The sequence below is a fragment of the Capricornis sumatraensis genome, chromosome 15, assembly GCF_032405125.1.
Source record: "Capricornis sumatraensis isolate serow.1 chromosome 15, serow.2, whole genome shotgun sequence".
Classification (NCBI taxonomy): domain Eukaryota; kingdom Metazoa; phylum Chordata; class Mammalia; order Artiodactyla; family Bovidae; genus Capricornis; species Capricornis sumatraensis.
The window spans coordinates 10981288-11000170 of NC_091083.1; the positions used below are offsets into that span (position 1 = coordinate 10981288).

At 42.2% G+C, this 18883-nt stretch overlaps 1 protein-coding gene across 3 annotated transcripts in view; it reads right to left on the reverse strand.

Annotated features, from left to right (window-relative positions):
• The window catches only part of SEL1L2 (SEL1L2 adaptor subunit of SYVN1 ubiquitin ligase), an 84590-nt gene that overhangs the window by 3990 nt on the left and 61717 nt on the right, over positions 1-18883 (reverse strand). For 2 of the 3 annotated variants that reach the window (XM_068987719.1, XM_068987718.1), the window contains 2 exons: positions 16533-16681; positions 15067-15141 (listed from right to left, as the gene is read on the reverse strand). In XM_068987719.1, the coding sequence (XP_068843820.1) occupies positions 15067-15141; positions 16533-16681 (224 nt within the window). Of the gene's footprint in view, positions 1-10490; positions 10664-15066; positions 15142-15262; positions 15429-16532; positions 16682-18883 lie in introns of all 3 variants that reach the window. The other variant, XM_068987717.1, reaches the window with a different exon arrangement.

Sequence of the window (18883 nt, forward strand, 5' to 3'; positions counted from 1 at the left end):
TCTTATTTTCTTATTATAAATATGTTAAATTAGTGGAAACTTTGAAAATATAGAGGTGAACAAATGAGGGGAAAACACCCACAATCTCACTGTACAGAGGTAACTGCTGATGTTCCACACACATCCTACTAGCATTTCAGTGTTCTTTATACTCATGTATACATATTTTTAATTAAGGAATTTTTCACTCTGTATGATACTTTGTCTTCTGTTTTCTTAAGCTAACAATATATTTCAAGCAATATACCACATTCTAAGATATTAGTCTATAATATTTGTATTTTTAATGGTTGCACAGTATTGCAGAATAATGGCTGCTGTTGCTAAATCGCTTCAGTCGTGTCTGACTCTGTGCGACCCCAGAGACAACAGCCCACCAGGCTCCCCCGTCCCTGGGATTCTCCAGGCAAGAACAATAGAGTGGGTTGCCATTTCCTTCTCCAATGCACGAAAGTGAAAAGTGAAAGCAAAGCCGCTTAGTCGTGTCTGACTCACAGCAAACCTACGGGGCTCCTCTGTCCATGGGATTTTCCAGGCAAGAGTACTGGAGTGGGGTGCCATTGCCTTCTCCTAATACTCATTAAATATTTACTGTGTAACAGCCACCACTGTTGTGGTGTCATTTAAACCCTATGACAATGCTGTAGGGCAGATGATATTAACCCCATTTTAAAGATGAAAAAACTGATATAGAGAGCTTAAGTCACTCATCCAAATTCATTTGACTTGTAAGTGGCAGAGCTGAGATTTTACAGGTTTGTAAAATAAAAAACTATTCATTTGGGCTGAGGAATCATATTGTCAGATTCTGTTCTAAATTTTTTTTTTTTTTTTTTACATAGAGAGTAAGAAACACATGATACTCTATTTTTATTTTTGGAGTTTTTTTCACTATTTTTTTTTGTTTGTTTTGATACTCTAAAATGGAAGAAAGCATATATGTTTTAAGAGATTGACTAGAAAATCTATCCAAAATAAGACAAAAAGTGAGAGGAAATTAGCCTTTAGAGTTTCAATATATTATAGTTAGACATACAAGATAACACATTTTTTTGGTTCCTGCAGGTAAAACAAAACCACATCTACTGAATAAACTACAAATAGATCTGTCAAAAATAAAAGTAATTATTGCATGAAGCATTTTTATTTCTCATTTGTCTGGTTTGACCACCTATTGAGTGTTAGAGCTGAAGCTTTAAACACCAGAACAGAATTATTTTCTGGAAAGCCAACTTAAAGTTAGATTTTAAAATGGCCCTCTCAGAAATATGACAGGACAAAATATACATCTTTTAGAAAGAGTCATAACCTTTCTTAAAACATTCGAACAGTAATTTGAAGTAGAGGATTTATTTTGCAAAAAGAGTACTATGTTCAGCAACACGGAAATGAACATTGTTTTTCTTTTTTTTTTTAATTTTATTTATTTATTTATTTATTTATTTTTTAATTTTAAAATCTTTAATTCTTACATGTGTTCCCAAACATGAACCCCCCTCCCACCTCCCTCCCCATAACATCTCAGTGGGTCATCCCCATGCACCAACCCCAAGCATGCTGTATCCTGCGTCAGACATGGACTGGCGATTCAATTCTTACATGATAGTATACATGATAGAATGCCATTCTCCCAAATCATCCCACCCTCTCCCTCTCCCTCTGAGTCCAAAAGTCCGTTATACACAGCTGTGTCTTTTTTGCTGTCTTGCATACAGGGTCGTCATTGCCATCTTTCTAGATTCCATATATATGTGTTAGTATACTGTATTGGTGTTTTTCTTTCTGGCTTACTTCACTCTGTATAATCGACTCCAGTTTCATCCATCTCATCAGAACTGATTCAAATGAATTCTTTTTAATGGCTGAGTAATGCTCCATTGTGTATATGTACCACAGCTTTCTTATCCATTCATCTGCTGATGGACATCTAGGTTGTTTCCATGTCCTGGCTATTATAAACAGTACTGCGATGAACATTGGGGTACATGTGTCTCTTTCAATTCTGGTTTCCTCGGTGTGTATGTCCAGCAGTGGGATTGCTGGGTCATAAGGTAGTTCTATTTGCAATTTTTTAAGGAATCTCCACACTGTTCTCCATAGTGGCTGTACTAGTTTGCATTCCTACCAACAGTGTAGGAGGGTTCCCTTTTCTCCACACCCTCTCCAGCATTTATTGCTTGCAGATTTTTGGATCACTGCCATTCTGACTGGTGTGAAGTGGTACCTCATTGTGGTTTTGATTTGCATTTCTCTGATAATGAGTGATGTTGAGCATCTTTTCATGTGTTTGTTAGCCATCCGTATGTCTTCTTTGGAGAAATGTCTATTTAGTTCTTTGGCCCATTTTTTGATTGGGTCATTTATTTTTCTGGAATTGAGCTGCATAAGTTGCTTGTATATTTTTGAGATTAGTTATTTGTCAGTTGCTTCATTTGCTATTATTTTCTCCCATTCTGAAGGCTGTCTTTTCACCTTGCTTATAGTTTCCTTTGTTGTGCAGAAGCTTTTAATTTTAATTAGATCCCATTTGTTTATTTTTGCTTTTATTTCCAGAATTCTGGGAGGTGGATCATAGAGGATCCTGCTGTGATTTATGTCGGAGAGTGTTTTGCCTATGTTCTCCTCTAGGAGTTTTATAGTTTCTGGTCTTACATTTAGATCTTTAATCCATTTTGAGTTTATTTTTGTGTGCGGTGTTAGAAAGTGATCTAGTTTCATTCTTTTACAAATGGTTGACCAGTTTTCCCAGCACCACTTGTTAAAGAGATTGTCTTTACTCCATTGTATATTCTTGCCTCCTTTGTCAAAGATAAGGTGTCCATATGTGTGTGGATTTATCTCTGGGCTTTCTATTTTGTTCCATTGATCTATATGTCTGTCTTTGTGCCAGTACCATACTGTTTTGATGACTGTGGCTTTGTAGTAGAGCCTGAAGTCAGGCAAGTTGATTCCTCCAGTTCCATTCTTCTTTCTCAAGATTGCTTTGGCAATTCGAGGTTTTTTGTATTTCCATACAAATCTTGAAATTATTTGTTCTAGTTCTGTGAAAAATATGGCTGGTAGCTTGATAGGGATTGCATTGAATTTGTAAATTGCTTTGGGTAGAATACTCATTTTCACTATATTGATTCTTCCGATCCATGAACATGGTGTATTTCTCCATCTATTAGTGTCCTCTTTGATTTCTTTCATCAGTGTTTTATAGTTTTCTATATGTAGGTCTTTAGTTTCTTTAGGTAGATATATTCCTAAGTATTTTATTCTTTTCGTTGCAATGGTGAATGGAATTGTTTCCTTAATTTCTTTTTCTACTTTCTCATTATTAGTGTATAGGAATGCAAGGGATTTCTGTGTGTTGATTTTATATCCTGCAACTTTACTATATTCATTGATGAGCTCTAGTAATTTTCTGGTGGAGTCTTTAGGGTTTTCCATGTAGAGGATCATGTCATCTGCAAACAGTGAGAGTTTTACTTCTTCTTTTCCAATTTGGATTCCTTTTATTTCTTTTTCTGCTCTGATTGCTGTGGCCAAAACTTCCAGAACTATGTTGAATAGTAGCGGTGAAAGTGGACACCCTTGTCTTGTTCCTGACTTTAGGGGAAATGCTTTCAATTTTTCACCATTGAGGATAATGTTTGCTGTGGGTTTGTCATATATAGCTTTTATTATGTTGAGGTATGTTCCTTCTATTCCTGCTTTCTGGAGAGTTTTTACCATAAATGGATGTTGAATTTTGTCAAAGGCCTTCTCTGCATCTATTGAGATAATCATATGGTTTTTATTTTTCAATTTGTTAATGTGGTGTATTACATTGATTGATTTGCGGATATTGAAGAATCCTTGCATCCCTGGGATAAAGCCCACTTGGTCATGGTGTATGATCTTTTTAATGTGTTGTTGGATTCTGATTGCTAGAATTTTGTTGAGGATTTTTGCATCTATGTTCATCAGTGATACTGGCCTGTAGTTTTCTTTTTTTGTGACATCTTTGTCAGGTTTCGGTATTAGGGTGATGGTGGCCTCATAGAATGAGTTTGGAAGTTTACCTTCCTCTGCAATTTTCTGGAAGAGTTTGAGTAGGATAGGTGTTAGCTCTTCTCGAAATTTTTGGTAGAATTCAGCTGTGAAGCCGTCTGGACCTGGGCTTTTGTTTGCTGGAAGATTTCTGATTACAGTTTCAATTTCCGTGCTTGTGATGGGTCTGTTAAGATTTTCTATTTCTTCCTGGTTCAGTTTTGGAAAATTGTACTTTTCTAAGAATTTGTCCATTTCTTCCACGTTGTCCATTTTATTGGCATACAACTGCTGAGTCTAGTCTCTTATGATCCTTTGTATTTCTGTGTTGTCTGTTGTGATCTCTCCATTTTCATTTCTAATTTTATTGATTTGATTTTTCTCTCTTTGCTTCTTGATGAGTCTGGCTAGTGGTTTGTCAATTTTATTTATCCTTTCAAAGAACCAGCTTTTGGCTTTGTTGATTTTTGCTATGGTCTCTTTTGTTTCTTTAGCATTTATTTCTGCCCTAATTTTTAAGATTTCTTTCCTTCTACTAACTCTGGGGTTCTCCAATTCTTCCTTTTCTAGTTGCTTTAGTTGTAGAGTTAGGTTATTTATTTGACTTTTTTCTTGTTTCATAGGAGAAGGCGGCACAACCTTCCTTTTAGTTTTTTTGAAAAATCCATCCTCTGGGTTGTTGAAGTAATACTTTCATGTCAGGAAAGACTGTTTGGGAATGTATTTTCCATTTTCCCTGAGGACTCTGCTTCGAATTAGGACTTGACTGTCGGAGACTTGTTCCTGGGTAAGCTTCTTGTCGCTCTGCAGCAGGATGGAGACGTAGTGGCGGATCATGCCCACGAAGAAGGTGATGATAACGATGGGCAGGACCACCCAGAGATGGATGTTGGAGTCAAGCAACAGCTCCGGCCCCGCCATCTTCACAGAGAGTGGGCTCCCGGCAGAGTGTAACCGGGTTGCTTTTCATCGGGACACCGGGTCCTAGTTGAGGCCGCCGCTGGGTCTTCTCACCGCCCTCAGCCAGGTGAGCCCCAGACCCTATGGCGGCGGCGTCCCTTGAGTCCTGCCCCAAACCGGGCCGCCGGGCCGCCCACTTCCGGCGCGGACCGAACATTGTTTTTCATACAAAGTTAATTATTTCATCTGATTGATGATTGTCATTTACAACTATATTGCTACCTCTGTCTCGGGTATTCCTTTGGAAAAAGTCTATGGATTCATTACATTTTCTAATGTATTGTCTATAGATTATAAGATAAAGTCAAGCATGTATCTGCTGATACTTTTTAAGTTGATCTGTCTTTATACTTAGAAGCCACCACTTCTCTGGTGGCTCAGACTGTAAAGAGTCTGCCTGCAATGCGGGAGACCCAGGTTTGACCCCTGGATTGGGAAGATCCCCTGGAGAAGGAAATGGCAACCCACTCCAGTATTCTTGCCTGGACAAAGGAGCCTGGCAGGCTACAGTCCCTGGGGTCGCACGGAGTGGGACACGACTGAGTGACTATCACTCCCTCCCTCTCTCATGTGTGCACACACACCATTTTGCACTTTGATCTTCATTATGGATGTGTCTCTTCATAGCACACTGTGAACTCTTTGAAGGATGCCTTGTTCTTGTATCCCCAGAGTCACACACAGTGTTTTTGGACACAAAACAAGTACTTGATAAATATCTGAGTAAGTAAATGAATGAAGAAAAGCAAGGCATGGTACCACAGAAGTTTAGAATCAGGGATTCTAAATCTTTTAAATCTAGGGATTCATCGAAGGATTCATAGAGGAGATGATATTGGAGCTATTCTTTGAAAAATGGATCAGTCTTCAATGGGCAAAAATGTGAGAGCAGATCATTCCAGCAAATGGGGCAATATGACCTAAAGTCAGGAGGGTGCAGTTTAAGGGCACGGGGGAAAGGAAAAGAAGCCTAGAAGATATATAGGGAAATAGTGGCATATCCAGCCATTATTACCAAGGCAGGTTAGGTCAAGGAGGGTTTTGAATGCCAGGGTAAGAAGTTTGGACTTCATTAGGCAATAGAAAGTCAGTAAGACTCTTTTTTATTTTTGCATTTGCTCATATTTATATCTGTGTGTGTGTCCACGCATGCACACTTTGGGGGAAGTTAAGTCTCAGAGTAACGGTACCAGAGTTAGATGGTTAAAGTATAAAGAATAACCTGGTGGGGCTTCACTAGATGTATGTATGTTAACTGAAGTAATGCTAACATCTGTAACAAACAAACCCCCACATTTCAGTGGTTTAACACATTCAACAGTCCATTGTGGATGTTACTGGTTGGAGGTAAATTTTCCTGGGGTGGTTCTGTGCTACAGCCTCTGGGAGAAGCTCCATCTACTTCTTAGCAGCCTTGGCCCAGAAATTACACTCTTCCCTTTCACATCCATTCCTTCAGTGAAAAGTAGTCACATGGGTGTCACGGGAACTGGGAAGTGCAGCCTCAGACTAGGAGCCATTTCTCAGCAGCGAGTATTTCCTCCATCAGAGATTACACATCTTTGGTTGACAGAGCTTTCTCTGCCATACAGTTCAAGGAAGAACATTAGAATGAGAGAACCCTGAGAAGCCTTTACAACAAATAGAAACTTTGGCCTGAACCAGGATAAGGACAAAAGAACAGACAGGAGAGAATGGGCAACTGTTTTTTTCTCATGGTTAAATTTTTGAAGTACCTCTAAATCAAGTATAAATTGAGAAGGAATTTCATATTAACTTGTGAGCTGAGTGCTTATATTTCTAAATTAGTTCAGGTCATTTCTCAGTTTCTCTCCAGGTACTATTTTGTGTTCCAAAACAATGGTGCGGGGACATCCCTGGCAGTCCAGTGGTTAAGATTCCATGCTTCCACTACAGGGGGCTGGGTTCAGTCCCTGGTCAGGAAACTAAGATCCTGCATGCCATGTGGTATGGCCAAACAAGAAAACAAGAGCAGTGCCGTCAGTCCTGGTCTGCAGTTTAAGCCAAGTGAGCTTAACTTGAAGTCAGATATTGGAGAATGAGATGTTGAGATGTTTCTCAATGAAGCCATTAGGATAATTCATCTATATCACCTTAGTCCCCAAATCTGCTCCTAAAGAAGGATGAGAAAAATAACCCATATTTTTGCATTGATTTACCAAGAGTTGATTTGTACCTTTCTTTTTCCAGAAGGCTTAACTACAGAGTTTACCAAAACCCTATTTGATTCTCTGATAAATCCTATTAGAAATGTTAAACTCACCTTTTCCACTGGTTTGCATGAGGTTTAAGTAACACAAAGGATGGTGAAGAGCCTTGTTAAAGACATGCGTAATTACCTGTTCTCCTAATTGCTTTGCTTTCATTAAACATCTCTGGAACACGCTTTGGGCTTTTCATTATCCGCATATTTGTTTTAAGAATTAGAAGAAGTGATATCTCATCATTAATTTGACAGCAAGATAGCAAGATTAATTAAACTTGGCCTCTGGGTAGTTGGTTATTATTTTACTAGTTACTAAACAAAATAAATTAATAAAGATGAAAAGCAACGTCTCCTCATTAACTGATTCTAAAATTTCTGTGTCCAGGTCTGAGGTTAAGTGCAGCTTTTCCCTTTTTTTTTTTTTTTTTTTGTTAAATGTAGAGACTTTCTGTAGGAAAAAATATATGTGTGACTGAGAGACTGATCAAAATGAACTATCCATGATTTAACAAGAACTCTGACTGAAAAGAACAGAAATGTGACTAGAAGGAAACTTCAAAGTGTTTTCCAGATGTATGAAATGTCTGTCTCAACAACTGCTATTTGACATCGTGAAGAAAGTGCCTAGGAGAGAGCCCAGCAGTGGCTCCGCGGAGGAAAACCGAAGCTCCCGAGGTGGCGGGCCGGCTGTGTAGATGGCCAACCCCGTGTCCTGGCAGAGCCGCCCTCCCCGCTGCTGGGAATCAGGGCGAGATGACCTCACGGCGGTGAGGCCGCGCCCGGTCAAGTCCTCCTCGACTCGCGGCGTGGGGGGGGCGAGGCGGGAAGGAGAGCTCATCTGAATCTAACCCACCGGGTGGGGTCACCTTCATCCTCTATACAGACAATGCTCCTCTCACCAGTGTGGTTATGTTTTACATGGGGAATGAGGAGCAAAAGCTTTAATCCTATTGAAGCCTGATTTAGCAATCCTTCAAGTTCTCTTCTGATCTACATAACAGCCATTCCACACACTGTTTCTCGGCAAGCCCTTTCACAAAGGCTTATTCGTTTCATCCTTAAAGCCTGGGGCAGGGCTTGTATCCCTGTTCTGCTGTACAGATGTGGATGACAGCTGGAAGGGAGGGAGTGCGGTTTGATAACATCCAAAGAATCAACCAATTTAGCTATTTGGTCCCGTCCCCTCTGTCCCCCATTTCATCAACACAGGAAAGTTGCATCTGCTAAGAACAGGGATAACAGACTGCATTTGGGTTTGACAGTCTTTCCACGACTTAGGGCGCCGGGAAGATGGAGAGTCATCAGGCAAAAGGCAGGTGCAGGGAGCACAGAAAGGCAAGGACCTCTCCCACCCGGCTGTGGGCACCTGAACAAGAAGCCCTTGCTGCGGTAGGCATGGGAGCGGTCGTCAGCCAGGAAATTCCCTGCAGTGATTCCCAGTTACTAGCACAACTGGAAGGAAGAAGAAAGCATCGAAAATGCATTAATGCAGGGCCCACTCTTCCCACCAGAAATGTGGGGTCAGATAGGTCTGGGTTCAAATTCTGGTTCCACCACCAATGAGCCCTGCAAACTCAGTCCTGTGATTTAACCTGCTCTGTGGTTTCCTGATGCAAAAATGGAGGCCAATGATAGGATGCATCTCATTGAGTGGTTATGTGACTTAGATGAGGTGGTACACACAATACACCAACACCTGGCTATTATTATCATTCAGTTCAGTTCAGTCACTCAGTCGTGTCCGACTCTGTGACCCCATGAATCGCAGCACACCAGGCCTCCCTGTCCATCATCAACTCTCGGAGTTCACTCAGACTCACGTCCATCGAGTCAGTGATGCCATCCAGCCATCTCATCCTCTGTCGTCCCCTTCTCCTGCCCCCAATCCCTCCCAGCATCAGAGTCTTTTCCAATGAGTCAACTCTTCGCATGAGGTGGCCAAAGTACTGGAGTTTCAGCTGTAGCATCATTCCTTCCAAAGAAATCCCAGGACTGATCTCCTTCAGAATGGACTGGTTGGATCTCCTTGCAGGCCAAGGAACTCTCAAGAGTCTTCTCCAACACCACAGTTCAAAAGCATCAATTCTTCGGTGCTCAGCTTTCTTCACAGTCCAACTCTCACATCCATACCTGACTACTGGAAAAACCATAGCCTTGACTAGACAGACCTTTGTTGGCAAAGCAATGTCTCTGCTTTTCAATATGCTATCTTATGTCATAACTTTTCTTCCAAGGAGTAAGCATATTTTAATTTCATGGCTGCAGTCACCATCTGCAGTTATTTTGGAGCCCCCCAAAATAAAGTATGACACTGTTTCCACTGTTTCCGCACCTATTTCCCATGAAGTGATGAGACCAGATGCCATGATCTTCAGTACTGATATGTAATACACCTTCCTCACCCTGTCAGACCCCAGTGCCACCTTCAGCCTTACTTACACTTACTACAGGATTTACTCAATATTCTTCTCCCACCAGACTGTCGGCTTCTTAATGAACATGCCTCGTCTCCTCAAGTCAAGTGTAGCTTTTAAAGGATGGAGATCCATCTTCTTGGGCCTCCTGGAGCTCTCAGCGCTGTGTCATGTATGCAGCGGTGTGTCAAAAGACATTTCTGGATCAAAGCACCTCCCAGTATTCAGCTGGGACCTCATTCTCACTTTTTCCTTACTACTGAGGGCTTGAGAATTAGTGGACACTTTTTTTTTAATTTGTATTTTTTTGGAGTACAGTTGATTAACAATGTTGTGTTAGTTTCAGGTGCGTAGCAAGGTGATCCATATCACAGATTCATACATGTATCTAATCTTTTCCACATTCTTTTCCCATTTAGGTTATTACAGAGTCAATGGAAACTAATGGAAAGAGGTCTGGAGGTGGAAGGGAGTGGGGGCAGAGCCCACTAGTGTTGCTGGGAAAAGCGTGAATTCACTGTGAATCAGATCAGTCACTAGATTCTTGCCTGGAAAATTTCATGAACAGAGGAGACTGGAGGCCTACAGTCCATGGGATCACAAAGAATCGGACATGATTTATCACACTCACACACCACACGCAGTCCAGGTGTCTTCCACTTGTTAGTTATGTCCTAAGGCGTCATGGAGAAAATAAATCCGATCTTATGGAGTCTATGTGAGGGTCCATGGTACGTGTTGGTCTGTGGGAGGGCTCAGCAAATGTTAAGGCTTCTTCTCTCCATTGATGACATCAGAGAAATGGAAAATATTTACAAATTTTCCTTCCTGTACAGCCATTGTTACTAGGTTTGGATGATTTGCACAATTACCTTTGTGATACCTAAACCGTGTTCGTACATATAGCCCAGGTTGAACATGGCTTGTGCGCTGTGATACTTGTCGGCCGCGATGCTATAATGTGTGGCTGCTGTTTGATAGTCTCTCTTGGTCCCGTAGCCATAGTAATGGTAATCTCCAATTTTCACTCTAGCAAATGCATTGCCTGATAGAAATACCAGAAAGAGAAGAAGAATAACTCAAATGATTCAGGTGTAGTTCCTAGTAACTCAACCTAATGATAATCTATATAGAAAAGAAAAAAAAACCACTTAGAATCCTATAATCAGGATTAGATATGATTTATGGATATAACACACGATACTAGCTGTCTTCATTGTAGGATAATTCCCACAATGTGGTACAAATGTTCTTAAAGAGTAAAACATTATAACAATTTCTTTACATGTGCACTCTGCTATACTTTTGTTTATTTTTGGTGATGCCGTGTCTCCACTGCTGCCGTGGGCGTCCGCGGGGGGCAGAGAGTGGGGGCTTCTCACTGCCATTGCTTCTCAGGGGCTTCAGTGGTCGTGGCACACAGGCTCAGCAGCTGCAGCTCACAGACTCTAGAGCACAGGCTTGATAGTTGAGGTGCACGGACTTAGTTGCCCTGTAGCATGCGAAATCTTTCCAGACCAGACAGGGATCTAGTGTCCCCTGCATTGGCAGGCGGATTCTTATCCACCACACCACCAGGGAAGTCCCAGAATATAACATTATTAATTTTACCTTTTAGATTAATTTTCTGAAGGTAGGTCAACTGGGTCCCATCCCTCTTTTCTCAGATTTCACTCCTGCAGAAGCCCTGCTCTCCTGCATCACCAGCTTCTCCCCCTTTCTAGTCCCATCAGTCACGCAAACACCCTTTGGTATCTTCTGTGAATGACATCAAACCCTGCATCCCATTTCTTCATCCCACGGCATCTCCTTGTCACAGCGCCCCATTTCTCAGTTTACTTCACACTCAGCCTTTTCAAAAGTGTGTTCTATACTTGCTGTCTCAAAAGCGCCTCCTCCCACATACTCTTCAACCCCCCCAGCCTGGCTTCTGCTCCCGCCTCCATGAGACTGCAACTCTCGAGGTGGTCGATAACTTCCATGCAGCCAAAACCCCGGCCACATCCCTGTCTTCATCGCACTGGGCCGCTAAGCCACGCTGGAAGCCCCGGAACTAACTGCCCAAGTCCTTTCCTCTCTCGACTTCCCTCATGCCCCATAGGCCTCTCCTTTACAGACTCTTGCCTGACTTCCTCCACTAACTTCGAAATGTCCGACTGCTAAGGCCTTATCACCGATTTTTTTCCTCCAGCTTCTCTCCCTTCTTTCCTCTCCTCTCCTGCCGTCCCCTCCTCTCCCCAACTCTGCTCTGTCTCAACTCTGTCTCCACGTCATCTCGTCTAGTTCCACGGCTCTCTATGGCCACTATTTCTGAATCTGTATTTACAGTCCTGTCTCTCATAAGCTCCAGATTCTTACAGGTGCCTTCTTGACTTCCCTACCCGGATCTCAAACTTAAGACATCTGGTAGAGAATCTTAACACCCCATTCCCTCTTCCTCCAAACAAAATCATCAGTTTCTTTCCTCTCTCAGGACCAGCAGCCCACTTCTCAGGCCATAAATCTAGCAGAATTGTCCACAGTTCCTTCCCCTCACTTTTATTATCAAATCCATCAGCAAGTCCTCTTTCTCTAAAACACACCCATTTTTTACCCTCTCCTCTACCATCTAGTCTCATCCTGGAGTATTACAACAGCCAAGATGATTTTTTTCAAATGTAAAATTGAATCATGTTATTCCCTATGTGAAAACCATCCAGTGCCTTCACTTTGCACTTGGAATAATACCCAGACTCCTGACCTGACCTGCAAGCGATGCCTTGTCTGTCTTCTATCTCCCTGACTATCCTTATCTTTCATCACTTTCTTGGCATGTTCTGGACTTTTTCATATTCCTTCAACACACCAAGCTCATCCTTGCCTCAGGATCCCCTAAGATTCTTCAAGTCCCTCTGCCTGGCGTGTTTGGAGTTCCTCACCCTTCTGACCTCACTGCAAATGTTGCTTCCTGCCTAGCACTTCTCTGACCACCTCGTCAGACTACACTCCAGTAATTATCTGTCCCATCTACATGCTTTATTTCTTCATAGCACGTAACATTATTATTTTGTTTACTAGTTTATTTTCTCTCCCTCTTTGATGAGAGAAAACTTTGACGCTCTTGATCACTAATACAGTCCCAGAACTGGAACGGAACCTGATGAATATTTATGGAATGAGTGGATAGACATAGTAGGGGACTTTTTTAGAAAATGTTTTTCCCAGATGTGAAGTATTTTACAATCTTAATTCCCAACAAACATGAAAATATTCATGTCAGAGTAAAAATAATTCACATGACCTTTTAAGATGTGAGACTTCAGTCTTTTGAAGGCTAATTAGGGATGACCTCTAAGGGGGTCTCTGGGGCCCGTGTTTTCAGTCACCAGGACTATGTTGATTGGAAAGATGAGGGAATGCTCATGCAGGACTTCCACTTCAACTGCGGCCAACCCTGATGCACAGTCTAGGCTTACTTGGAAAACTGGTAAGTAACCTTGTGTGATATGGTCCATATCATTAAGGGCTATAGGACTCCTTCTAAGTTTTTCTCCCCATTTGGCCTAATACAAAGCCTAAAAATTTTTGAAATTAATTCCTTTGGGTTCTGAAGTTCTTTTAACCTTCTAGAATCCTGTACTAAAATGTAAACCACCTTTAGCTTTCTATAATTAGAAGTAACGTCATAAAATTCTTAAGCTGCCAAAGATATTGGTTGTTAGGCTTTGCTTCCCAGGTACTTCAAAATGTACAGGTAGCTGGGGGCAAGACCTCATAGAAATGATGCCGAGAAGAGGGGCCCAGAGGGGCCTGGAGAGGCAAGAGACCCCTTGAGCTATAAAGAGAAACCTGCTCCATCTCTAATTTTGCCCAAAGCTGTCTTAACGTTTGACTCCAAGGTTCCTTCTGCACCATAACCACAAAAGAAGAGGACTCTGCATTTTTGAGCTTTACAAGCAGTAAGCAGGACCCCAGAGGTCTCTAGGAATGAAACGTAGTGAACAAGCAGATTCTCCAGAGGATTCAGCTCCACCCTACTCAGGGGACTGACTGGGGGCAGGTGGCAATCCTGACAGGCTCCCAGAGGGTCACTAGACGGGTGGAGGGATTTCCCCTCCAGTTCACCATCATGATGGTTCAGCAGCCTCATCACACACATCAGCTCCTGAAGGCAAGCACCAGCAGTGACTGACTGGAAGTCTGACTTGCTCGACTAGATTTCCTCACCTCGAGACAGCCACCAGCGGCTACATCTTCAGGGACACTCATGTCTGACCTCTTTTGACACACAATTATTTTTAGTGGTCTGACATTTTTATATTGGTGAATTCTGTTTAATATTAATGTCCTCTCGTTTTCAAGGTCTCTTTCCCTTGGTGCAGCTTCTGCAGCATTTTATGGCTTGGGATAAACCTGTATTTGTACAATTGAGCTGATTTGCCATAGATGAGAGATTGCTGGTGTTGTTTCTCCACTCCAAACAAGGTCTTCTTTAAATTTTAGAAAACATGGGCTTTTCTTTTTTCGGGAATTTCTCACTAAAATCACATGGATGGCTTGCCACTGTAGTAGCAGCTTAGCTGAATCCGAGAAGGCACAGTGGTGGCTTTTTCCTTCTCCCTCATCAACTGAGAATTGTTTTTTTTATCCCATTCACTTCTTGGAGAAAAGGGATGATTCGACCTTAGCATGAGGTGACTTTAAGAAATGAATTAGAAGTAAAATTGTTCTCTTACTATAAGATAGTTCCTCACATATCCAAATGCCAATAGTGACAGCTTTGCAAAAGCTCTCTGCTTTTAGCAATATGATTTTAGGGAAAGAACGGAACGAGACACAGTGATGCAAATGCCACCTGCCGCTGCTTCCCCACCACCCTATCTTACCTTCTCATCACTTGTGATCCCTGTAGTGGGGCTTAGGAACTCCAGGAAGGGAAGGGGGTTGGATCTCGCTAATTAATTTTTTTTTCTAATGCTACCATACTAATCATTACAATAAGGATCTGAAGTTTGTGGTAATCTTCAAAGTGATATTTTAAAAGAAGAATCAAGCAAGTCTTACAGCCATAAGTAGTTTTATCTATAAACTCCTTGAAAGATAGATAATATCTCTGATAAGTTAAAAAAAAAAAAAAAACTCAGCAAATGAGTGACTGAAGCCAGACCAAGAAAACTAATTTCTTGAGTAACACTGTCAAGTTTCAGACAATTGTTTGAATTGGTGCCATGGAGACAGAGCCATAGAAAAATTCCCACCATATACTAAACTGGGGACCTTGAGAATAACAAAAGAAATTTCTGGAAATGACCTCCAACCAAAGACTGACCCTATCATCAGTTTGAAATACCACGTACTAGATATTCTGCACCTTTGTGCCTATGTGCCCAAGAGCTCAGCTGTAGCAAATCGGAGGAACAATAGTGGACAGGGGCCAGGCAGTGCTCATTTTTATCTAAGTTCGGATACCTTGAATGGCAGCTCGATTCCATAGGAGAAGTGCCAATGGATACATCTTCTCTTTTTCAAGAATTTTAGCCTTTTCTTAAAAAAAGAAAAAAAAAAAAGGAGACATTCCATTAGGAAGGCTTAAGGTGTCTCTGTAGTAAAGTCAAATATGCATATGTGTGATTAGGGAATTGCAGAGAATTTTAACTTATCTTACTAGATTCCAAAATGAACGCTGAATTGCTTTGAGCTACTTCATACCCCATTTCTGCAAGCAGTGCGTACTGAACAAGAGAAGAATCTATATCACCATTCTTATAAGCGAAGTATGCTGTCAGGAATTTCTCAGCCCAGTGGCCTAGTTCACAGACACCTTTATAAAGCTGTATTTGGAAAGAAAAATCAAGCAGACTAGTTAGCCAATACATGTAATTCCATGCAAAAGGTAACTGACATCAGTCTTTAGTTCCTCCTGGCTGGTCAGGCCAGGATTTTTGGTCTGAAGCATGGCTTTTGAAAATTATTTAGAGTGAGGAGTTCATATCTTTCATAGGCACAAAAGTTATAAGTGTGTATTTTATTTGTCTTGAGCGTATTTTAAATTTGCCTAATACACTTTTCTGACTTAGGGGCTATTTGGCAGGACAAGAACGTCTCAACTTCTGTTTTTGTTTTTGTAAGGGCCTTACTGGGCACTGCGGCCCTGTGAGGGCAGCTGATGTGGGAGAGAGAGCGAGGGGAGGACACGCCTGCGGGCACGGGCAGCAGAACGAGGGAGGTGTGCAGAGCGCACGGGACTACTGTCAGCCGAGCTGAACAGCGCGTAATTCCGCACGCAAAGGAGGCTAGCCACCCACGGTTCATTAGGGATCTGGCAAAGGAGCAAATCTAAAGACAGATTTTTAGCTGGGAGCTTTTGAAACGAATTTCAGAGGGATTAGATTACAACATGGAGGTATTTATACTGGTGCAGGGGAAGTGTTTAATAAGTCAATGAAGGACATTAAGATCCTAAAAGCACTCTTTTGAAAAGTGCACCAATATCCCAGGCTAAAAGAATTTACTTTCTCCAGTATCATCCAAATCATCAAAAAAACCTCAGGACCTTGCTTTCCGGGAAGAAGCGGGCTACATTTTCTAGGCTAAATCAAGCCTTGCATTTCCCAGCTGCAACTCCCAAGCCCACTAGAAGTGCCAAGTTGCCCTGGCAATTTGATTGACGACTGAAACAGAGCCCCCTAACTGAATTCTGCGGAGAGCTCTGATGAAAAGCCAAATGCAAGAGAGAGGAAGGATCATTTCTCTGCCTCCCTTTCCCAGGCTGAGTTACATCACTGCTCTTCCTCTCTGGCCAATGTCAGTATTCACATTGTCAGCTGAAAGAAACAAGATAATATGTATAAAATCAAAGGCACCACAATTTAAGGACAGTATCACCTCCTCTGTGTGACAAATGAAAAGTACTTCAGAAACAGCTCCTGATTTACCTCCACAGCGGTTCTGCATGATCGCAGCACTCCTGTTCCTGTGGCGTACATCTCGGCCAGGTAATAAATGGCTAAGGGCTGCCCACTCTGAGATGCCAAGTAAAAATATTTGAAGGCAAGTTTATAATCCTTCCATACTCCAGAGCCAGCTGAAAAATTAAAATCATTTTGAGCCACCCCTTATTTACATTATTTTTTAACATTATAATCTATGCATGTAATGGTCATGGTTTTAAATAGGTTCCTGCTGTTTTAAATAGGTTCAGAAGAGTCAGGCAAAAGCCAAGCTACACTCCCGATTCACTATTTGGAGCGGGGTGGAGGGGGAGATGTTGAGTTAGATTAGAAGTAAGAGTGTGGAAATGAATGTTCTCTGCCCATTCAGCGAACTGAAGGAGGAGGACTGTCTAGTCTCATGACAATATCTCCTCAATACGGCACATATTGTTAATGAAGTTAATGGAAAAGAGACCAAGTGGTAGGCTCTGAGGACCAGAAGCCCCTCCGTGACGTGTGCTACCATCACTGTCGTCCTTCCGTACCAGGGGGCCGGTACAGCTCCTCCCAGACGTAACCACCGAGTTTGGGGCAGGCAACTCCCAGCTCCAAGGGGCCCAGCTCAGACTCGGCTCATGCTTGGAGCAAGGAGAGGTATTTGGAGCTGGTATGGAGAAACAGCTACTCCCAGAAGCTGGGGTTCTTGTCGGGGTTCTCCCATTACTCCTGTGGCAACTTGGGCAGCTTGGGGCACATCCTTTGCAAGAGGAAGAGTTTTCTGCAGGTGGTTCTGAAATTGCCTCCCAGCTCTAACATTTCTTAGCCGTCAGAAGCAGTGCCATGTTGCTGCTGAGACCAGCAGCTCTGCCGGTAGATCATTTGGGTTAGAATCCCAGATCCGCTGAGCGTGTGATCATGTGACCTCGTGTAAGACTTGTGACCTCAACATGGCTCAGTTTGCTCATCTATAAACTGTGGGATACCCCACAGGATGTGTTGAGAGGACTAAATGAGTAAAAGCATACCAAGACTTAAACATCAGCCGTTAGCTATTACCCTAATTTTAGAAGCTTGAGGAAGCTGATGGATCCTGGGGCTGGGACTTGGAATAAACTAGAAGGACAGGCTATCTCAGGCAACCTTCCAAGATGTACAGAACAGACTCTGAAGCTGGACTATTTTGGAAAATGCCAGCTGACCTCTAGGCCAGATCTGGCTTCCTGATGATACATCTGCTCCTGCCCTTGCTCCACCTCTGATGGGATGGACTGAGACAGAATACTCGGATATATTTGGACCTCTTGGTATGTGTCTTGGCCAATCTCTTTCTCAGTCCTTATAAAAATGATTACAAATCTTCAAGGCTTTCTGAGATCACCTATCTCAATCACTCCACCTTTGTTCTCAGGTAATGACTGTACCTCTGAGCTCACTATAGGAGCCCTCTCGTTATCTTTCCTCATTTGCCTCTCTCCTCAGATTAACAACTGCACCGTTTGTTTCATCATCTCTCCAGTTTTGAGGATGAGAAATCCCTCCTCTTTATCAAAGCTAGTGAGGCTCCCTGGACCTGATCAGATACTTGCAGATTTGCCACTGGTCAGGTAAGATCAGAAAGGCCACCTAAATTTTTCCAGAACCTCTTCATCAATTATCTCATCTCCCCAGTGACCCATTAACCACCTCCATTGGTTGACTCGCTTTCATTTTTTCTGCAAAAAATTATACTCAGGTCTCTCACCATGTTAAAAACAACTTTCTCTTGATTCTTGATCTCCCTCATGCTATTATCTCATCTCTCTCCTCCATTTAAAGGAATACTACTTTCAATAATGTTTGGACCCATCTACGTCTTCACCTCGCATGTAATCCTCACCCCACTGTATCTGGCTTCCCTCTCAACCAGTTCGATGACCTCACAAACATCCTCTTTACTGATAAGTTCCACAGACACTTTGCCCTTTTTTTTTCCGAAAGTGAGAACCAGGCTTTTCACTGGATTTCAGCGGAGTATCATTCATTTACTCTTTCTTGAAATTTCTAACCCTTGTCCTCCTTAAGATAACCTCCTCCCCACACCATCCCTCTGACTGTGCATTTTCAGTCTTCCTGTGATGACTCTTTCTTTGCCCATATTTTCAATATGGTGCCAAGGATCACCAGATCTCTTATCGTGGCCTACCACGCCTTTCTCTTGCACTCTCTCTCCATTCCCTTTGGAAGCTCGGCTACTCTTAAATAACACCTATATGTTGATGCCACCCAAATCTTTCTCTCAAGTTTGACCTTTCTTGTGAGTTTCATACTTGCTCAAACTTGGCTTTTTAAGGTGACCTTTCGGGTTGTGCCTCATT